Source organism: Archocentrus centrarchus, chromosome 2, assembly GCF_007364275.1.
Source record: "Archocentrus centrarchus isolate MPI-CPG fArcCen1 chromosome 2, fArcCen1, whole genome shotgun sequence".
In the NCBI taxonomy this organism is placed as follows: Eukaryota; Metazoa; Chordata; class Actinopteri; order Cichliformes; family Cichlidae; genus Archocentrus; species Archocentrus centrarchus.
Window position 1 is genome coordinate 27,135,669 of NC_044347.1, and position 21,038 is coordinate 27,156,706.

The following is a 21,038-nucleotide window of genomic DNA, read 5'->3' on the forward strand; positions in this document are numbered from 1 at the left end:
CTAACTATAAGCTTGATCAAAAGGGAAAGTTTTAAGTCTAATCTTAAAAATAGAGAGGGTGTCTGTCTCCTGAATCCTTGTATGTGAGGAGAAGGATTTTAAATTCTATTCTAGATTTAACAGGGAGCCAATGGAGAGAAGCCAGTATGGGAGAAATCTGCTCTCTCTTTCTAAATGTTAAATATAAAAAGCTATAACAGAACCAGTCCAGGTTTTTATTGGAACCTGCTGTGTATCCTTTTCAGCACCAAAGAAAAGTTTCATAATCCCTCAGACATATTATAATATCTATGTAGTAACAGATCAGAGGAGTCTTAAACTCCTAGGCTGTCTGTAACCGCACAACTCGAACCAGACTCACCTAACTGGAAACTGGAATGACTCTGTGTGCTTTTATTACCTGCTGTTTTATTGAATCCAGGTAAAGGTAAGCTGTCACCTGAATGCCCCCCCCATCAAAGATAAACCTCCTTAAATCTTATTCATATCCCTTTCGTTTGTGTGAAGTGCTGATTAGGCAAAGCAATGACCTTTGGGAATTACTTCTGTAGTTTCTTCATCTGCTTTGGATATTTCACATGAATCAAGGAATCTTCTGTTGCACAGGCACTTATTTTGTTCCATAATACACACCATATGGTAAAACTAGGACACAGCATAGCACTGAATTTCAATATGATATGCCTTTAAAAAAATGAATAACCACAACATTTGGAGAATCTTCTGACAAACTAAACAAGGCAGCTGCAAATCCACTTTTGATAAAAAATAAAAAATAAGAAATCTTCGTTTTCTCACTTTTCTGGATGATTGTAAAACCAAACAGTAAAACAGGGGCTGCATTTACAATCAGTGTGCATTCATTTGCTGAAAGGTTTTCTAAATGCAAACCCCAGCATGTCGCTAAATTTGACAGGAATTAACTGACATTCACTGAGAGCATGATAATAAATTAATAAAGATAATTCATTCTGGAAAAAAAAAAAAGCAATGTGATGCTCTAAAGAAATGCAGACACCAATAAAGGGCATCAATAAAGAGCAGGGCATGGCATTTTGATGCAATGACAGAATTGAATTTCAATGAGCAAATGGTTTCCTTGGAAAAGATGTATGGCACGGCTTTCTTTTATGACACTATGGAAGCAGCTACTTAGCTCTTTGATATCTCACAACCCCTCCAGTTATATTTCCAGTGACTTTAGTTTAATCATGGCTTTTACAAGATAATGCATGTTCTTTGAGCAGATAGTTACCGCACCAAGAGGAAGGCGAAAGACATCTGAAGCTCTTGACTGCCGCATCACTGCACCTCACGCATTTGGAAGATTGTTTGGAGCAACAAAACACGCATCTCTGTCCCAACAAGTCCTCATATCAGTGTGATGCGCTGAGAGATAATGGCTGCACTGCCAGGCTTAAAATCCAAATGGTCTTTATTGTGTAACTATCATGGCACATAAGGAGTTCAGGTAGTTATCAAACACATGCATATGAGCGCTTCTAAAGACTTAGTCACAGATAAAATGCACAAATGATATGCGTAATACGAGCATCATTTACTTTCTTACAAATAAAATAACCCACATAAATAGCTCACAGCCATGCTAACAACTCAGTAGGTTTTGAAGTTTGCTGGTCTGGTGCTTTCAGGTGGTGTTAACACAATGCTAAAGTCTTCCTGGGCAACACAGTGGTGTGGTGGTTAGTTTTCTCCGGGTACTTCGGTTTCCTCCCACAGTAAAAGAGGTGCAGTTACTGGGGTTAGGTTAACTGGTGATTCTAAATTGCCCATAGGTGTTAATGTGAGTGTGAGTGGTTGTCTGTCTCCCTGTGTTAGCCCTGCGACAGGCTAGTGACCTGTACAGGGTGTAGCCTGCCTCTCACCCTATGTCAGCTAGGGTGAGACTTATACTGCTCAGGGTGAGAACCTGAACAGTATAAGTGGAAGAGAATGGGTGGCTGGATAAAATCTTCCTAGGAGTGATCATCCTAGTAAATTTACCCAAAGGTCAGGCCATGCAAAGCTCAAAGAAACTGCAAAATCCCAAGAGCTACAACTCACACTCTACAGGCCTCAGCTAGCATGTTAAATGTTAAAGTTCATGATCACACAAGTAGAAAAAGACTGAACAAATACGGCTTGTTTAGAAATGTTGCCAGGAGAAAGCCTCTTCTCTCTTAGGTTTGAAAAGTTGCAGGACTTGTTCCAGAAGTCTTGTGAACTTCTGAACAATGTCCTTTGGACAGACAAGACCAGTGTGGAGATGTTTGGCTATAATGCACGTTTGGTGAAAACCAAAGATTAGCAGATCAGCACGAGCACATCATATGCTCAAGCATGGCAGTGGAGGGGTGATGATTTGGGCTTGTTTTCCAACCACATGACACGGGCCCCTTGCAGTCATGGAATCAACCAATAACTCCTCTGCATGCCAAAGTATTCTGAGTCAAATGTGAGGCTATCTGACCAACAGCCAAACTTTGGCCAATGATCATCCCAAGTACAGCAGCAAATCTACATTCAACTGCAATCTACGCAACATTTCTAAACATTGATATTTTTTGGCCAAAATGCAGCTGCAAAATGCTTGCATTAGCATTAGCATGCAAACCTTGCTGATAATAATAACATTTGGATGTTTAGCAGCTCTAATGTTCGGTGTTGGCATGCCAACGTGTACTAATCAACTATCCACAGGTTATAGCATTCACATCAGCCTCAGCTGATGGCACTGGCTCAGACGCTCAGCTCAGGGCTTCAGCAACAGGAATTCACTAATTAACTGGAAAACACTTGGCTGTGTTCATCTTTTAAGTATATTCTGTGGATTATACATCATGAACAAGTGTGAAGATTTCAGTCCAGTCAGGCACTCATCTCACTTAAACCACAGGCACCGCAGCATTGCCTAGAGCCTTGCCAATAGCAGGGCTGAATAGACCAGGAAGAAGAAAAACAAGAAATAGCCTTTTGCAAGCATCACTTCTACTGTGAGCACACTCTCACTGCTCCCATCACTTCATGAAGTCTTTGATCCAAAGTAGAAAGTACAACACTGTTTCTTGATAAGCGCTGCAGGGACTCTGCCTATGGAAGGTCAAAGGTGTGCTGTCAAACCTGTCCTAAGCATGATGAGCAGCTTTGCAAAAGGTTATTAGTTCAGGATAAGAAACATTTGTAAGAGTTTGTAAAGCACTTTTTACTTTTTATAGATTCAAACAGAGAGCAGATTCCACACATGGCTTCATAATGATCCTATTTTGCTTTTTAAATAGCACATTAAGCTGATCTATTTGAATGGTAACCGCATCGACCTCTGCCACATTGGAGTGTTTGAATAAACATGCCTATTCTTGTATCACACACTCATGAACTCATCCAGCAGATCACTGTGGCTACACTAACAGAAACTCAAAATCTGTCTAAACACTGAGGAAAGACTGCCAGCTGACGTCAGCATTATTCCACTGACTACACTGCAGCGTTTTTTTTTTTTTTTAAATCGGAAATGTCAGAAAAGTGTTTCCAACGGGCTTGTGCCTGTAATAACGCAGCAACACAAACCTAAAAGCCTAGCAACTAAGCTCAGTCATTAGTTTGGGGTATGCAGAGGATGCTTAACTCAAACATGTGCTGTTTTTGCAGGCAAATTCAGACTAGTAGAGATCTATCTGAGCCTGCAGATAGTCATCGGCAAGCATGGGGAGGGATGCCAATTTTTCACTTACATCAATACCCAAAAGTTTTGGTGTTTTTTAAACCCATTTAAAGAAAAGCTGATGGAATGCCAGCACTGAACTTTATTATTTCATACTGACTGAGCTCACCTGCAGTTATGCTCTGTATAGCACCCTTTTACCCCTCAGAGTGATTTGAATCTTAAGTACGCTTTGTAATCAGGAATGACTTTTGCTTTTGACATTTTAGAAAAAAAGATGAGTCCATCGACATGCTCATTCCTGCTTGCGAATGTGGAAGCACTGACTGTGTGCTGCTGAAAAAGTAAACATGTAAAGACAACAGACTTTTCTAGCAGAGTATTAATATGTTCCAGATGATATTTATTATTGAGTCTGGTTAATCAGAAAAAAAAAAAAGTCTGATGCATGCACCAAAACAACTGTGAAGACACTAACACAAAAGCATCACTCACATGTTCTACTTCTTTTGGTACAGCAGCTCACTCTAGTGTCAATCAGGTGGGATTACAATTGACACCTGAGCTTTGTCCCAGACTAACTGCATGCTACAGATTGATTTTCAGCAAATATATCAGACATGCATGTACATTAACATGTTGTTCTGGCAGGAAAAGCTGGAGTCATCTCCTCACTTGTTTTGGAGCTGTGAGACACTTATTTTGTTCCATAATACATAAGACCAAAACTGCCTTTTGATGAAGCAGCACAAAATAAGACCAAGGGGACATTTGTCTTCAGGATTTCCACAGAAAGATTTGTTAACACCTCGGCTCCTCGACGTCTCAGTCGATTAAAATCAACTTGCAAATTAGTCACATCCAGGAAAAATCAGCCTTGCTTCAGTCAAATCTGAGCAGTACTCTAGGAGGAGTAAAGTGCTGTAACATGATCAGTCTGACCTTGAGCTGAATTTCGGCCAAGATCAATTAGATGATCACTGTGTGCAAGTTTGAGTGAAAGCTGACCGATGCTTGTATGTGACGTGTGGAGGGACACACATACAAACATCACATAAGCTCATTGGTCAGCAAACTGACAACAGTTATTAAAAACAAACAAAAACTGCTACCACAAAATAAAAATTACCAAAGTAAATAATTCTATGATGACTTACATTACAAGCACTAACTGTGGTGTGCTATTTTTTTTTTATCTACTGTATACTTCTGTTATATTTCTGTTAATTATGATTTTTAAAACAGGATTGTGATAGATTACATAGCCCATTATCTTATACAGTCGTTAAATACATTAACATTAAAATAATGTGCAAAAGTGCTAAAATATTCCAGTAATGTAATACATGCAATAGTGGGAGAATCCTGTATAAAATATTCCATGACAGCTCAATAATCCCCTCTATGGATACTCTCTGCAAATAATATTGCAATATTATTAATATTTGTCAATATTAAGTATTGACAAAGAGGTCAATACTTAATATTGACCTCTTTGTGAGTGTGCTTGTTGGTGGATGTCTGTTTGACTCGTGCACATCACATATTCAGAATATCCTGACACTCCATCATCTCATAGAATAGAATAGAATAGAATGCCTTTATTGTCATTATACAGGATGTACAATGAGATTGATGCATTTGGCATTAGAAAATAAGTAGCCTGAAGCATCAACCATAGCTGAAACGGCCCCTTGTAGAATGCTGTGTCACTCAAAGCACTCAAACTGAGTAGAAATTTAAATACCAGTCCATTTACCATTTATGTACTGTCACTAAGTTTGTTATTATAAATATTTTAAGTGTAGTCATCCATTTAAAATTTTAGCTTAGGTACCTTTTAGGCACCTTGTGTTTTATATGTAAAATCTTAATAATGCAATGTAAAAAGTGACATTAAAGTTTCTTAAAATGTATTTTGAGAAACTGAAATGGCAGGAGTCATATTCAGTCTGTCCACGTATGATTTCAGTAGTGCTTTCCAGTATTTTTTATGTTTTAAATCTTTACCATTAGTAAGGTAAAGGTCTACTGACTGTTTATGTACTAATGTGTAAGCACGGGCCTGTGGCTCTTTCTCATTTCAATGAGATCACTGTTAGTGACTGATAGTAACAATAAGGATTAATTGGACAATGAATTTCTGGGTTAACCCGCTGGGTTAGCAATGTTATCTGCTAACCCACTAAACTAAACCACTGAACCACTGAATTATGACTTATATCATATGCAACCTTTTGTTTGGGCGGTCATTCGACATTCACATTTGCCGTCAACTAGGCCAGCTCTATCGAGGACAGAACATCAGCTGCATACACTTAACTACTACGCATGCTCGTTTTGGCCTGTTTTACGTTGCGCGCAGGCGCAGTTCGCGTAAGCGGTCATTCATTATAAAGCCTGAAGTTCCTCTGTCTCTTTCCACCTTCAGCCATTTTGAACATGTTAGGAGCTGTGGGACGCTGCTGCACCGGGGCTCTGCAGGCTCTCAAGCCTGGGGTCCAGCCCTTGAAGGCTCTCGTTGGGTCCCCAGCTGTCCTTTCACGTGAGTCCTGCATGCTCGGTGTTTTTTGGAAATGAGACTGTTTAAAGAAAATACGCATTTTTACGCGGCTGTCAGAAGAGGGCAGGGGCAGTGCTAAAGTTAGCCGGTGCTAGCAACACGCTGGCTGCTCTGCCGCCGGCTTAGCAGGCCTTAATTTTAAAATGTAAATTTAAAATCCGTGGGAGTGTTTCCAAAACATGGAATAGGTGCACATGTGTGCAAACGCACCTTTTCAGGGATGCTTTGCGTTGTGAAATGAGCAAGCTGTGTTATTCGTGTGTGATTAGGAATGACCTCTGTGTAATGACATGAGGCGGACGGGAACTCTTGTTAGCATTACTAGTTGCAGATTAGCAGGGTTAGACCGTCGTTAGCACAGGTTATCTGCAGACACATTAAAGCGTAATAACAACCGCGCTAAAAAAATAATAATAATGAAGTTATGCCACTAAGTAGTTTTGGCTAACTGTAGCAGCATTAGCAATATTAGCTCGGAATCCATTCATCTGTCACTGTAAGCACTGAGGTTATTTAGTGCGAGAACTGGCTTGTTTGCGCTTAATGAAATCGATTGAAGTTACACTGAACTGTGCATAGTAATGTTGTCACTGCATCTTTCAGCTGTTTTTAAAATTGAATCGCAATTTGGCCGACAACAGCCATTTGACATTGAGATGTAGCGCCTGTCCTTTCCGGTGCTTCAGTGCGCACGTATTAAAAAGGCCAATGCACACAATACCAAAACGAGGTCGCGGTTTGAGCATATTTGTCTGACACGGTGTAGTTTATTTTCCAGGCAGAGACTATGTTGCACCTGCGGCCGCTGCCAGCACCGCCAACGGACGCATTGTGGCTGTCATTGGTGCTGTTGTCGATGTCCAGTTCGATGAGGGGCTCCCTCCCATCCTCAACGCCCTGGAAGTGGCAGGCCGTGACTCCAGGCTAGTCCTGGAGGTGGCACAGCATCTTGGTGAGCCAGCTGGATTATAATCATCACCTACCCCAACAAGTGCACAAGCAAGTCTTTTATAAATGGTCAAATCAAACTCGCATTTGTCTTCAGGGGAAAATACAGTGCGTACCATTGCTATGGATGGTACAGAGGGTCTGGTCCGTGGACAGAAGGTTCTCGACACTGGTGCCCCCATCAGAATCCCAGTGGGTCCCGAGACCTTGGGCAGGATTATGAATGTCATCGGGGAGCCCATTGATGAGAGGGGTCCCATCTCCACCAAACAGTTAGTATGCTTTGAAAATAACATTTTTTTTTTTTGTTTGTTTTTGTTTTTTTGGTTTGTTTATTTTTTTACTTGCATCAGGCTTAAATGTGCAAAGTGTAGTTTAGATTGAAAATGTACACCTGTCACAATGATTAACCTGTTCTGCTAAAGAGACATCCAGATGCTGCTTAAATAACTGGATTTTTTTTTCTTCCCCTCTCAGGACTGCACCCATCCATGCAGAGGCTCCTGAATTCACCGACATGAGTGTGGAACAGGAGATTCTGGTTACTGGCATCAAGGTTGTGGACCTGCTGGCTCCCTATGCCAAGGGAGGAAAAATTGGTATGAATTAAAACATGCATATTTGCTCAGTTGTGAACTGGTAACATCACATACTAACCTAGATTTCTCATATCGACAGGCCTGTTTGGTGGTGCTGGTGTAGGTAAGACTGTGCTGATCATGGAGCTCATCAACAATGTGGCCAAGGCCCACGGTGGTTACTCTGTGTTTGCCGGTGTGGGAGAGCGTACCCGTGAGGGAAATGACTTGTACCATGAAATGATTGAGTCTGGTGTCATCAACCTGAAGGACACCACCTCCAAGGTGAGACTTGTGGAAGGTCACTTTTAAAAAGATATACTTTACTACAGCACGTTGGTAAACGTCTTACTTACCCTGACTCTCGTTTTTGCTAGGTGGCGCTGGTGTACGGACAGATGAACGAGCCCCCTGGTGCCCGTGCCAGAGTGGCTCTGACTGGACTGACTGTGGCTGAGTATTTCCGTGACCAGGAGGGTCAGGATGTGCTGCTCTTCATTGACAACATCTTCCGCTTCACACAGGCTGGCTCTGAGGTCTGTGCAGCTTGAGTCATGTCCACCAATAGCAAAGCTTCCTCTAAAAACATGGATTTATAATGGTTGTGACATGTAGTTGAGCTATAACTAGCGATTCCAGTTTTTATTATTTTGTTATTTGCCATTTTTGGCAAACCTGAAGCTTAATACTGATGCCACCGCCTTCCCTGTCAGGTGTCTGCTCTGCTGGGTCGTATCCCCTCTGCTGTGGGTTACCAGCCCACTCTGGCCACTGACATGGGTACCATGCAGGAGAGAATCACCACCACCAAGAAGGGTTCGATCACATCTGTGCAGGTATGGTTTGAATAGTGCTGTGACACAGCAGTTTATAAACCAAAGCTGTATTTGCTTTGACAGAATATTGCTGGTTTGGGAAAACTGGGAATACCAGAATTGAGCAGATCCTGTCTTTCTAGGCCATCTATGTGCCTGCTGATGATTTGACCGATCCTGCCCCTGCCACCACCTTCGCTCACTTGGATGCCACCACTGTGCTGTCCCGTGCCATCGCTGAGCTGGGCATCTACCCTGCTGTCGATCCCCTGGACTCCACCTCCCGTATCATGGACCCCAACATTGTTGGAGCTGAGCACTATGACGTTGCCCGTGGCGTGCAGAAAATCCTTCAGGTTCGGGGCTTGATTGTCATGTCATTTCTAACAGTACCACTTACAAGCATTTTTCAAGCTGACTGGGTTCTTTCTTCTGTAGGACTACAAATCACTACAGGATATCATTGCCATCCTGGGAATGGATGAATTGTCTGAGGAGGACAAGCTGACTGTGGCTCGTGCCCGTAAGATCCAGCGTTTCCTGTCTCAGCCCTTCCAAGTCGCTGAGGTCTTCACTGGCCACTTGGGCAAGCTGGTGCCCCTCAAGGAAACCATCAAGGGCTTCAAGAGCATCCTTGCTGGTAAATCCTAGAGGTCCCTTTTTTGACCGGTGATCTTCAGCTTCCTCAGCTCTGTATGTAAGATTATTGCCTTTTGTTTCCATTTCCTTTCAGGTGAGTATGACGCTCTGCCCGAGCAGGCCTTCTACATGGTTGGTCCAATTGAGGAGGTGGTTCAGAAGGCTGAGAAACTGGCTGAGGAGCACTCGTAAACATCTAAACAACCTAACTGAAGGGAGGAGAGAGAACTAGAAGCAGAGGGGTCCTGTGGTTAGAGCACTTGGTTTGTAAAACATGTCAAAATGCAAATGTACCTGTCCTGTCATCCAGAAAAAGTTCTATTTAATGTTTCCAATGAAAGATGGAATAAAACAGTCTTTACACAAAAAAACCCCACCTTGTTTAACTCCATGTTTCCTCAGTGGTCAGTTTGTTTTAGAGAATCTTGTTCCTGGTACAGAGTTCAGGAAATGTCTGTCCTTCTCTGCTTTCAACACAAGATGGCATTCTTGAGCTATCAACTGTGCTGCAGCTTGTCACATACTTGAAATAAAACCATGAATGATTGGATGCTTCTGCAGTTGCTTACTTGGTCAAAGTAAAGTCAAGTTTCCTGAAATTGTTCATTTATACATATAAATGATATCTGAACGTGCTCCAATTTCAGAAGTAAATGTACACACTTGAAAACAATACTTTGTATTTTTAACTAATTTAGTTTTCAAATTGGTGCTATATAAATACAACTGAATTGCTGGAAAATATTTGATAAAGTTTTACTTTGGATGAATTAACATGAAAGTCAGATGCAAAAAGTACATAACTGTGATTAAAAAAAAAAAACAAAAAAAACACCCTTTCACCTTGTCAGAAATGTTGACAGATACAACCAGTGTGATAGACTAAATGATTTACCAACTATGGTAGTGTAAGAGCACCAATTATAAAGTTGTGGTTTTTCATCAGAAGTGTAGTTTCTATCAACTTTTTACCTGTTTTTAGTTTTTAGGTCTAGTTAACTACTAACTTCTAACAGAAGGTTCACCAGGTTCAGAATTCATTTCATTTTGTCAGCTGATGAGCTTTTCACAGAGGGCTAACACAACATCAGCACTCCAGAGCTAAACATGCTGTCAAAAGCCAGAATGATAATTGTTTTATATTGCAGGGAACGTTGTCATGATGGAACATTTTTTGACAGAAGGGGAATCGTCCACAAAGAATTTGTTCCTCCAGGACAAACTGTCAACCAAGTTTTTTTATGAAGACGTCCTTGAAAGGCTCAGAAAAAGGATCATTCGCATGAGACCAGACATTGCAGACAAATGGATGCTCCATCATGACAACGCCCCATGTCACACTGCCCTTTCCGTCACAGAATTTTTGACCTCAAAAGGCATTCCTGTGGTTCCCCAGCCCCCCTATTCACCTGACCTCAGCCCCTGTGACTTTTTCCTTTTCCTAAACTGAAAAATGTCCTCAAAGGACGTCATTTCGGGACTTTAGAAAACATCCAAAAGAGTGTAACGGACATGCTGAAGACCATACCGGTTGAAGGCTTCCAGCGCTGCTACCAAAAGTGGGAACAACTCCATTGGTGTGTAGCTGCCCAAGGGAACTATCTTGAAAGGGATGACATTGATGTTTGAGAAAAAAAAAAACTTTGGTAAATACAAAATCAGTCTCATTACTTTTCTGCCACACCTCGTATTTTGGTTCAAGTGTGAGAAGAAGGTTTTACTGGAAACCTCTACAAGACACTGAGTCTTTAAGGCTTTTTCATATGGAAAGTGATGTTAGTGCTGTTAGAGAGCTGCAGATGTGCTGCTTCAAGATTTCCAAAAAAAAAAAAAATTGGATGTCAAAGTAGTCATGAAATAAAATGAACTGATTGTCCTCTTAAAACCTCATATCTACCAGGTCAGTGACCCACACAGACAAGGTTTTATCTTTACAGTTGTCTTTGTAATTATAGTTCCATATGTTGAAGGATAGACGTGGACCTCACACCACTAACTCAAAACACGTCTTCAGTGACTTGATGGCTCTTAATCCAGGAACACTAGAATTTTGTTAGTTTCACTTTCATGTGGTTGAAAGTCACCTGATGTTCGTGTTCTAGGTTTAAGTTGAAAAGCTGCAGGTGACAGTCTTTATTTTTGCAGTACCAAAAAAAAAACCCTAACTCAATTTCAAGGTAAATTTCTACTGCAAGGACAAACCAACACACCGGCTTCCTGTGTACTTTGTAACCAGGCCTGATTTGGGCTGTTTTTTGCTCGTCCATAACCTCTCACATGTCTACCTGTTGATAAGATGTACTTAAAATGCCTCTGTGACAAAGGTGCAAAGGTTACTTTCTGAGAAAGTAATGACACGTGATGAGAACAGACTGAAAGACAAAGCAGTTCTTAAATCAATATTATTTATTGATGTACAGTCCATATAGCAAGAATATCTCTTTGCAAATACAGGCAAAGTTATTCGATCTGCTTGGCGATAGGAATGGCTTCCATCTGCAGGATGTAATCACTGACACAGGTGGGCATGTAGGACAGTGGCAGCCAGAAAAGCTTGGCGTCCCATCCAGGCGAGTAACGAGTACGAGGCCGGACAGCAGCCACGGCATGTTCCATGCAGTGGACCACCTTCATCAGGTCTGCATCACCCATCTTATCAAATCTGTCTGATAGCAAGGCTAATGCTAAAAGGCCAGAACAAATGACATGAAAACAAATAAATGACTGATTAAACACAAACAGGGTTAAGAAAAATTATGAGCCACACATACCCTTCTGTTGATATTCACTTCCATAGTCATCTCGGACCTCCTGTGGAAGTTTCTCCCACAGCATTTTAATATTATTGCACACAACTTCACTGCTGGTCATCTGTGTCTTGAAGAATCCTGGCTCAATGCAGAGGACCTTGACACCAAAAGGTGCCATATTTATCCTAAGAAAGACACTTCATTTTGTCAGCTTTTGTGTGGAACTCAAGAAATGTTTTGATTACGATACAAATATTACTTACCTTAGGCTGTCATTGAATGCTTCAACACCAAACTTTGAGACAGTATATGGGCCACCAATAGCACTGATCCTCCCTAACACACTGGCTACATTCACCACCCTTCCCCTGGCCTTTTTTATGAGTGGTAGGACGCTCAGGGTCACACCAATCACCCCATTCAGGTTCACATCCAGCATGGATTTGTAATCATCGAGAGTCAGCCAGTCACATTGGGCAGAGGGAACGGAGACGCCTGCATTGTTCACTACAGCCCATAGGCCTAAAAGAATGACAGAGCACACCCACTCAAATTCATTTGTTGTTTACCAGTAATGCTTTATGTGTACTAGCAACATCAGTTATTCCAGGCAACGTGACGTTGGTGGATGGAGCGAGACATGATGTCCCAGATGTGCTCAATCGGATTCAGGTCTGGGGAACGCGCGGGCCAGTCCATAGCTTCAATGCCTTCATCTTGCAGGAACTGCTGACACACTCCAGCCACATGAGGTCTAGCATTGTCCTGCATTAGGAGGAACCCAGGGCCAACCGCACCAGCATATGGTCTCACAAGGGGTCTGAGGATCTCATCTCGGTACCTAATGGCAGTCACGCTACCTCTGGCGAGCACATGGAGGGCTGTGCGGCCCTCCAAAGAAATGCCACCCCACACCATTACTGACCCACTGCCAAACCGGTCATGCTGAAGTATGTTGCAGGCAGCAGATCGCTCTCCATGGCGTCTCCAGACTCTGTCACATGTGCTCAGTGTGAACCTGCTTTCATCTGTGAAGAGCACAGGGCACCAGTGGCAAATTTGCCAGTCCTGGTTTTCTCTGGCAAATGCCAAGCGTCCTGCACTGTGTTGGGCTGTGAGCACGACCCCCGTCTGTGGACGTCGGGCCCTCATACCATCCTCATGGAGTCGGTTTCTAACCATCTGTGCAGACACATGCACATTTGTGGCCTGCTGGAGGTCATTTTGCAGGGCTCTGGCAGTGCTCCTCCTGTTCCTCCTTGCACAAAGGTGGAGGTAGCGGTCTTGCTGCTGCTCCTCCACGTCTCCTGGTAGCGCCTCCAGCCTCTGGACACTACGCTGACAGACACATCAAACCTTCTTGCCACAGCTCGCATTGATGTGCCATCCCGGATGAGCTGCACTACCTGAGCCACTTGTGTGGGTTGTAGAGTCCGTCTCAAGCTACCACGAGTGTGAAAGCACCACCAACATTCAAAAGTGACATCAGCCAGAACGCATAGGTACTGAGAAGTGGTCTGTGGTCCCCACCTGCAGAACCACTCCTTTATTGAGTGTGTCTTGCATATTGCCAATAATTCCCACCTGTTGTCTATTCCACTTGCACAACAGCATGTGAAATTGATTGTCAATCAGTGTTGCTTCCTAAGTGGACAGTTTGATTTCACAGAAGTTTGATTTACTTGGAGTTATATTGTGTTTTTTAAGTGTTCCCTTTATTTTTTTGAGCAGTGTATCAGTCTGTGTTTAATGAATGAATATAATATACAAGCTTTACTTTTTGAATGGAATTACTGAAATAAATCAACTGTTCATGATATTCTAATTTTATGACCAGCACCTATATATGATATGGCACAGCTCTACTGGTAAATATTCAGTTAATGGAACCAGCAACTTATTTTATTTCCCAATAGGCACAAAAAAGTTCAGCCTCTAGAGAAGCATTTATTGGTTTTTAGTGCTGCTAGAAAACAGTAAGATGTCTCAAGCATCAACCTCTGTGGGAAAGCAACTATTTAAATGTAGTGTAGGTATTTCTTACCACGTGCCCCCACTGTATCCCTGATCATCGCTGCAACTTTGGCAATGCTGTCCTGAGATCTAACATCCAAGTGAGTTGTGGTCAGGTTGCTGGAGCAGGACTTCTTCAGATCCTCCTCTCCTCTCTCAGTGAAACATGAGGCAATCACTCGGAACCCCTGCTTGTCCAGATGCTGGGCCAGAAGGTTCCCGAAGCCGCTGTCACATCCTGTGATGTAAACATACCTGTTGCTCTTGTCAGAGACCCTGGGGAGCTCTCTGACCCAACGGTACAGGTAGTAGAGAACCACCAGGCCCACAAGGTACAAGTACATGACTGGAAGGACAGAGGAACTCGTGTTGGTTACTGGTTGTGCAACAAAGTGAGCAAAGTAAGCTACATTAGGCAACACTGTTTGGTAAGGCTGGATCCCAACTGAACTTTGGCACTAGGTTGAAGTCGGCCCCTCCTTTATTCACATTAATAAAATTGATAATAGTAAAATAATTAATAAAATCGTATTACTGACTGTAATATTGACAAACTCTCTCTACCATAACAAGTCATCATTTAGTGAAGAGTGGTTTAAGAGAAACAAAAAACACTCAATGCTCTTCCTGACAGTCCCAGAGGTATTTGTGCCCTCTCCCAAAATATTTAGTTTTGAAGGGTTTAAAAACACTCATCCGGTGTCTGAGGTGGTGGCCTTGTCAAGGGGTGCTTTTAATCAGCCCTACGCTTTTGGATTAAGCAACACTGGTGTTGACTTGTTTATTTGTTCTCTGGATCTTTAAAAAAAAAAAAGGGACTTTTTCTTTAAGGCGTTTCACCTGTCAGTCATCCAGTAACTGTGCAACACTCACATCTCTGTGCCATATTAGATTATTCATACTGAACAATATCTAACATTCCTATATTGTGTAATATCCAGTATTCATTCACTAGTGCAATATTCATCATCTTCATTATTATATGTATACACTTATTTACTTTTCTTACAGTGTACAGATGCACCAATGTATGCATATATTTTTATACATTCTATTTTTTGTATATTTTATACATTGTTTATATTCTGTATATTTCTTGATTATACTAGATTATATTTTTATTTTTATTTTTTTAGAGTTTGATTTTCTGTTGCATGGCACTGAACAGGAGTGGCCCTCCAATCTCATTGTACATCCTGTATAATGACAATAAAGGCATTCTATTCTATTCTATTCTATTCTATTCTCTCGTCCAAAAGGCTTCTTCAGTTCTCAAATCAAATGGTGGAGAGACCCAGGTATTTAAACCCCTGTGGTCGTAGTCCCCTGGAGGTGGTTATGACCCTCTATTGTTCATGTGCATAATCACATGTGCCAAGGTGTGAAAGGAGGCGTGGGTCATTTCAACCAGTGGTTTCAGATGAAACCAAAATAGGACTTTGCACCATTGTTTCATGTCGCACGTTGAGGTCACTGGAACAAAGGTGTGAATGGGGGTTGAGACACCTGGGAAGGGAGGTCAGGACAGCACTATAAGCGGGGAAACGTTGGTGACTTAATCCACCTCCTCTGTTCAATGATGGTGGTTCACAGTGGACATAGATACTACTTTTACTCCTCTTTCAAACCATCTGTCTTTCCTGTTCAAAATGTGAACATTGGCATCCTTATAAGAGTGCCCCTTCTCCATCAGAGGCACAGCTGAGTCTTGTCCTGTCGAGGTGGCTCTTCTATGTTGTGCCATTTGTGAAGAGGCTGTTTGTGAAAAGATCTGAGCACTCTTCACTGCACTGGAGAGCATACACTATATTGCTGATCTTGTGTTTGTGTGTGTGTGTGTGTGTGTGTGTGTGGGGGGGGGGGTCCTTGGGATGCACCAGTTTTTGCTTTAGGGTGTGACTTGGTTTTATGTCTGGTGGGATGTCACAGTTGGAGAAAAAGTCTTCTGAGTTTCTCTGACAAGTCTGCCACATAAGGGATGACAATGTGTTTCCTCTTGTCATTCTTATTCTCTCTAGTTTAGGTTTGACCTTCTTTCCTGTACATCTTGGTTGATTTGCTGAAAGCCCAGTTGGGGTAACCACATCTTCAAGAAACAAAAAGAAATCTAGTCTTTTTTCCAAGTGCCAGAGACTACTATGACCTGGATGACTGAGAATCTACACAGACACTTGTTTATATGCTTCAGTTTATTAAATAGCTAGACTTGAAACAAGAGAAGTACTTCCTCTCTCCTTTAGGCCTGGAAATGGGTACACCACTTTGAAATCTGTTCACTTGGCACTCTACAACCACACCTAGAAAATCAAGTGGGTCATGTTTAATGGAACTGGTTTTATAAACAAGTGCAAACTCATCAACATGCGTGGCAATCCTGCTATAGTGCAGAGACCTTCTGCACATTCAAAAGGTACACTACAACACACTCAGGGATACAGTTCTTAAAGTCCTCTATGAGCACAAACTCACACTGAGGCAAGATCAGTAGCTTTGCAAGCTATACGTCACTGGTCAAAAGGGTACTGTTCCCTTGCAAAGTCAAGAGAAGATCATCCCTGTACTCTTCAAGCCCTAAAAATGATGCCTATATGCCCCTGGCAGCAGCTCATGGGCCAGAAAAATGGCATGTTATTGTAGTCCAGTCTTCAGCAGACAGGAATGAATAAACCTCTTAGGCCCTACCTGCCAGCTTATATTGAAACCAGATGGCCCACGTGTCCTGCAGCCAACATAATGCTGTTGCTACATTCAAACAATTCAAAATAAGTATCCACCTCAGTGGTACCAAACACTGGGACCAGCTGACTGTTCTTCCCTACGTCAGATGTAGGTAAGAACAGGCAGTCCATGAGGAACAGGTGTAGATACTAGGGATGGCACGATACCACTATTTTATGTCCGATACCGATACCTATCTTTTAAATTTGGATATCGGCCGATACCGATATAAATCCGATATTTAAAATTGATCCAGGCATTTAAAAACATTTAAAAAAAATTTTTTAAAAAGAAGTCAACAGTCTCTCACACAACAAAATCAAAGTCTTTTAGTTGTCCAACATACAAGACTAAGGACCAGGGTGGACAGAGCTTTTTAGGCAGTGGCACCAAAGCTCTGGAACTGTTTACCACTCCAGCTCCATTTAGCTGACTCTGTGGCATCATTTAAAAAATAGTTGAAAACTTTTCTGTTTAACCAGGCTTTCTGGTTTCTGACTTTATTTTTATTCTTTTAATATGGTAATGTTATTATGTTTTCAACATAGTGTTTTCTGGGGGTGGGGGTTGATATTGTGTTTTAATTATTGTACAGTGCCTTTCTGTCTGTGAAAAACGTTATATAAATAAATTTTACTTACTTACAACAATAACTATCACCTGAATCCTGTTGCTTCTGTGTGAGAAGGTGATGCATTGGCTTATGGTATGTTGCAAATTTCATTAGGGCTGCAACTATTGATTATTTTAGCAATTGACTATTCTATTTATATTGATTACCTAAGTAAATGGATAAGAAATACTTTTTTTCAACGGTTCATCTGCATATTTTAACTTCTGTACTGTAGTTTTTCCCTGTGTGAAACAAACAGGGTGGATGGAGCAGCTACAAAGTTCTCTTTTCTTCACTTACTGATCAGATGGTTGATGAAGGACCTCCAGCCGTTTTCCAGTAAAGGTTTATGGAGGTTACAGGGACGAAAAAGACGAAAAAAATTTCCTTCTGCTCCATCTGAGCCGGCTCCGCCTCTTTCCGCTTGTGCAGACAGACTGCAGTAAATCAGCTGACTGCTGCTGTTTTGTCATCAGTGTTTATGTTGACAAACTGGGGGCTGCGTGAGCGTAATCGTGTAATGCTTTATATTTACAAGCATTCTCCTAAATACGTTTCTACTGCAGGTCTATATTTAGTCACAAATCAGGGATTAAAGTATCAAAAATATTTTGACGGGGAAGGGGTTCTTCCGGTACCGGACGGTCACCAGTGCTAATAGCTGCGCTCGCTAGCAGTATGTCCGGGAGCTGAAGTACAGAAAAAAATAACAGCTGATTCTCAGCACAGCGAGCACAACACACAAACAAGACAGAGAGCGGTGGATGCGGAACAACACGTCAGCGATGATCGCTCACTGTCAAAGGGAATCCGTCGCAGTGACGGCGAACTTTATAGAATGTGCGGAGGGTTTTTTCCTAACTCCTGATCCCCCCACTCCAATCCAGTAGGTGGTGGTAATGCAGCTCTAAGCTGGTTTGGTTAGCCGCAAACCCACAAGAAGAAGAAGACGACGGAGCACTGTAATGCAGCTAATGTGAGCGAAACGTTATTTAATGTATCGGATTACATTTTTTATTTCTCTCCGATATCCGATCCAGTAATTTAGGCCAGTATCGGACCGATACCGATACTGAATATCGGATCGGCGCATCCCTAGTAGATACAGGAGGGGCTACAGTCTGGTCTGGCAATAGGGGAACCTGGTGGGACACCACCTCACTACCAAATCAAAACCAAGCCAGAAGACCCCAGTAAAGCAATGAGCCCCTTCTTTACATATCAGTCACTAAAGCAGCCTTTAGCAGTGCTGTAGGAGCACCAATCGCAAACAGCGCAACCTTTATACAAATCCTTATATGCATCCAGCAGAGCAAGTGATTGGTGATCTATACAATGTACTTTAATGTAACCATTGCCACAAGAAGAAAAAAGCACAACACCAGTCAGCTACCCTAGGGCTTGTTCCCCACAGACATATGTTCCTTAACTAGATCTCTGAACTGCTTGAACAGCTATACAAATATCAAAATATGAATAGCCTGACACTGCTGGGAGCTAAACAACTCCTAAACCTCACCCCAGGCCTACCAAACAGAGCTATAGCCTACCTTGCTTCTGGAGTACACCAGGCTCAAGGCATCTTTTGCAGGCTCATTCTTAGCCTGAGCCCCCAAGAGCCTACCCCCACCAGGGACCTAATCCCCACCCAGGATTTCTACAAAAACCCACCCACACACCCTCAGCTAGATACAGTTATGCTATTGTGGCGATGGTAGGGTGGATCTATCTGTATCTCACATCAAATATAGCACATAATACTCAGGCGACGATAAAATAAAATCTGCCGATTAAAATTTGAGTTACCTGCACAGACCGACAACGCCACCCTGGGAATTTCACCCAGGGAAATATACCTTCAGCAGATACCAATTCACCAAAACAAGAAGGACACTCAGGTTCGTTTCACTTAAGACAGAGACGTTGTAAGATATACACAAAATAATTTATTTCTATAATAGACAATAAAATAACGATCGCATAAAAGTGTAAAATGGACTTGGAGCTGCAGCATACCGTGGCGAATGGGGTGCTTGAAGAAAGGCTGAAAATCACCAACGCACATGTGAATACTTGGTACCCGGTATCTGATGGGTGACAAAACCATCAGATACCGTTACTCCTTATAATAAACTGGGGAAACTGTAACTGATGACCCAATGACCGCCATCAGATACCGTTTTATGGCGCGTGGGCGGCGCGGATACCGTGGGGAAACAGTATCTGATGGGCAAACGCGACTCGACGGAACACCGGCACCACATCGAAGTTATCACACATAATAAAACAAGGCAGCGGGCACAAAGAACCACAAACAAAACACTTATATAAAAAAATGGGGAAAGGCAAAACAGCAGCACGCTGTAGCTTTATCCCAAGGAAGCGATGGCGGCGCCGCGGAAAGCAACACGCCGCCAACCCAGGCCCAAACAACGAAGCTGAAGTTGGTTTCCGATTGCAGCTTCCGATTCGGGAAATGGCTAAAGGGCCATTCCACTTTATTTTTCGCTACCATCAGCATCTTTAATCTGCTCTAGTTAAAAATCTACAACACCTACACACTTCAAACCTGGATTAGATTATTCTGCACTAATAGTAGAGTATTTAAAACCAAGTGTGTGATTTGTGAAACCTTTATCTGATTTGTGAAACGTCAATAAATGCACATTTCAGCAACTTTTTTGCATCTGTATCACACTAGAACTGCTCCAGCTCCAAAACTACAACACCTACACACTTCAAACCTGGACTAGATTATTCTATTGTACTGGCTAAATAATTAGAGCACAATGAAAAGAAAAGTCAAAATAGGCAAGTGTGTGTGTTAGTATGACAAGTCCTAGTTAAAACCATAAACATGCCAAACTTCAAACTTGTAAACAACTTTTATTTCAGAGCTTTTCTTTGAGTTTAATGATTTGATCGTCTCTCTATTTCTGCTCGTAGTTGCATGAGAAGCTCTCCTCTCTCTCACTGCAAAAAAGGCATTAAGTTATGGATCATTTGAATTCTTTTTCTGTTTCTTATACATGATTATTTTTAGATTGTCATATTGCTTCAGTCATTTTAATTCTCTTACCTCTCCTCCACTTGGCCATGTTCAATTTGTTCCACTGCCTCAGCCCTGGTTAGTGCTCTGGTGTTTTCCAGTGCATTTATGAATGCCTGCTTTACATCCAAAAATATAATGGTAAAAACTGTTTTCTAAAAATACAAATATTTACTTTTCATTCTATTAAAGGTTACAAAGGGTTTACGCTAACATGTTTCATTATTTCAGACCCTGCTTCATCTCACCTATTTCTACCTATCTTTGTTGTGACCAGTGGACTTTCAAACAACAGATTTCTTTTGAAAAATGTTTTTGTTGCACTACTGGTCTTTTTTCATAAGTCAATGAGCATGACGAACAGGTGCTAATGACCTCATTATTTTACTCAGGTGTGTTAAAGCAGAGATACATTTAAAAGTTGCAGGAGCCCTGGATTTGACCCCCCCCCCCAACCTAAAGGAAGCCTTACCTTAAAAAAAGGTCAATTAAACCTAATAATACATACATTTCAATTGACAGTAGTAATCAAACAAGCCAGTAAAGTTCAGATTATGATTCACACTTGTTCCAAGCAGTTTCTTTATCTGAGGAAACCCAGCAGATAGCATCCAGTCATGGATGTGCAACATTCACTCTTTGTTCAGCATGGAGCCACAGTGGACAATGATTTGCATTTGTCTTTAACTTT

General features: G+C 41.9%; 2 protein-coding genes across 3 annotated transcripts; one reads left to right on the forward strand and one right to left on the reverse strand.

The window, feature by feature from the left end:
• The first annotated feature begins 6,049 nt into the window (after positions 1-6,049).
• On the forward strand, positions 6,050-9,575 carry LOC115792604 (ATP synthase subunit beta, mitochondrial). The gene is made up of 10 exons (XM_030747208.1): positions 6,050-6,206; positions 7,003-7,176; positions 7,270-7,444; positions 7,650-7,771; positions 7,851-8,035; positions 8,128-8,286; positions 8,464-8,586; positions 8,709-8,921; positions 9,004-9,205; positions 9,299-9,575. The coding sequence occupies exons 1-10, from the start codon at positions 6,104-6,106 to the stop codon at positions 9,394-9,396; spliced, it is 1,554 nt and encodes a 517-aa protein (XP_030603068.1). The 5' UTR covers positions 6,050-6,103; the 3' UTR covers positions 9,397-9,575.
• A 2,020-nt stretch (positions 9,576-11,595) lies between these two features.
• LOC115792627 (retinol dehydrogenase 16-like) lies at positions 11,596-18,947 on the reverse strand. Of its 2 annotated transcripts, none has more exons than XM_030747249.1 (5): positions 18,849-18,947; positions 13,999-14,313; positions 12,218-12,476; positions 11,976-12,139; positions 11,596-11,888 (listed from the first exon to the last, which is right to left on the reverse strand). In XM_030747249.1, exons 2-5 carry the CDS (start codon positions 14,309-14,311, stop codon positions 11,665-11,667), a joined length of 960 nt encoding a protein of 319 aa, XP_030603109.1. In that variant the 5' UTR covers positions 14,312-14,313; positions 18,849-18,947; the 3' UTR covers positions 11,596-11,664. The 2 variants fall into 2 exon arrangements, with proteins under 2 accessions (XP_030603109.1, XP_030603101.1); XM_030747241.1 differs by lacking the exon at positions 18,849-18,947 and adding an exon at positions 17,599-17,652.
• Between the last annotated feature and the right edge of the window lie 2,091 nt (positions 18,948-21,038).

Excerpts from the sequence above, each read along its gene's own strand:
- LOC115792604 (XM_030747208.1), top strand. The coding sequence starts at position 6,104 with ATGTTAGGAGCTGTGGGACGCTGCTGCACCGGGGCTCTGCAGGCTCTC. Across the intron at positions 7,177-7,269 it reads GGAGGTGGCACAGCATCTTG|GGGAAAATACAGTGCGTACC; the intron begins GTGAGCCAGCTG and ends ATTTGTCTTCAG. Across the intron at positions 9,206-9,298 it reads CTTCAAGAGCATCCTTGCTG|GTGAGTATGACGCTCTGCCC; the intron begins GTAAATCCTAGA and ends ATTTCCTTTCAG.
- LOC115792627 (XM_030747249.1), bottom strand. The coding sequence starts at position 14,311 with ATGTACTTGTACCTTGTGGGCCTGGTGGTTCTCTACTACCTGTACCGT. Across the intron at positions 12,477-13,998 it reads GGATACAGTGGGGGCACGTG|GCCTATGGGCTGTAGTGAAC; the intron begins GTAAGAAATACC and ends TCATTCTTTTAG. Across the intron at positions 11,889-11,975 it reads AAGTGAATATCAACAGAAGG|CATTAGCCTTGCTATCAGAC; the intron begins GTATGTGTGGCT and ends CTGGCCTTTTAG.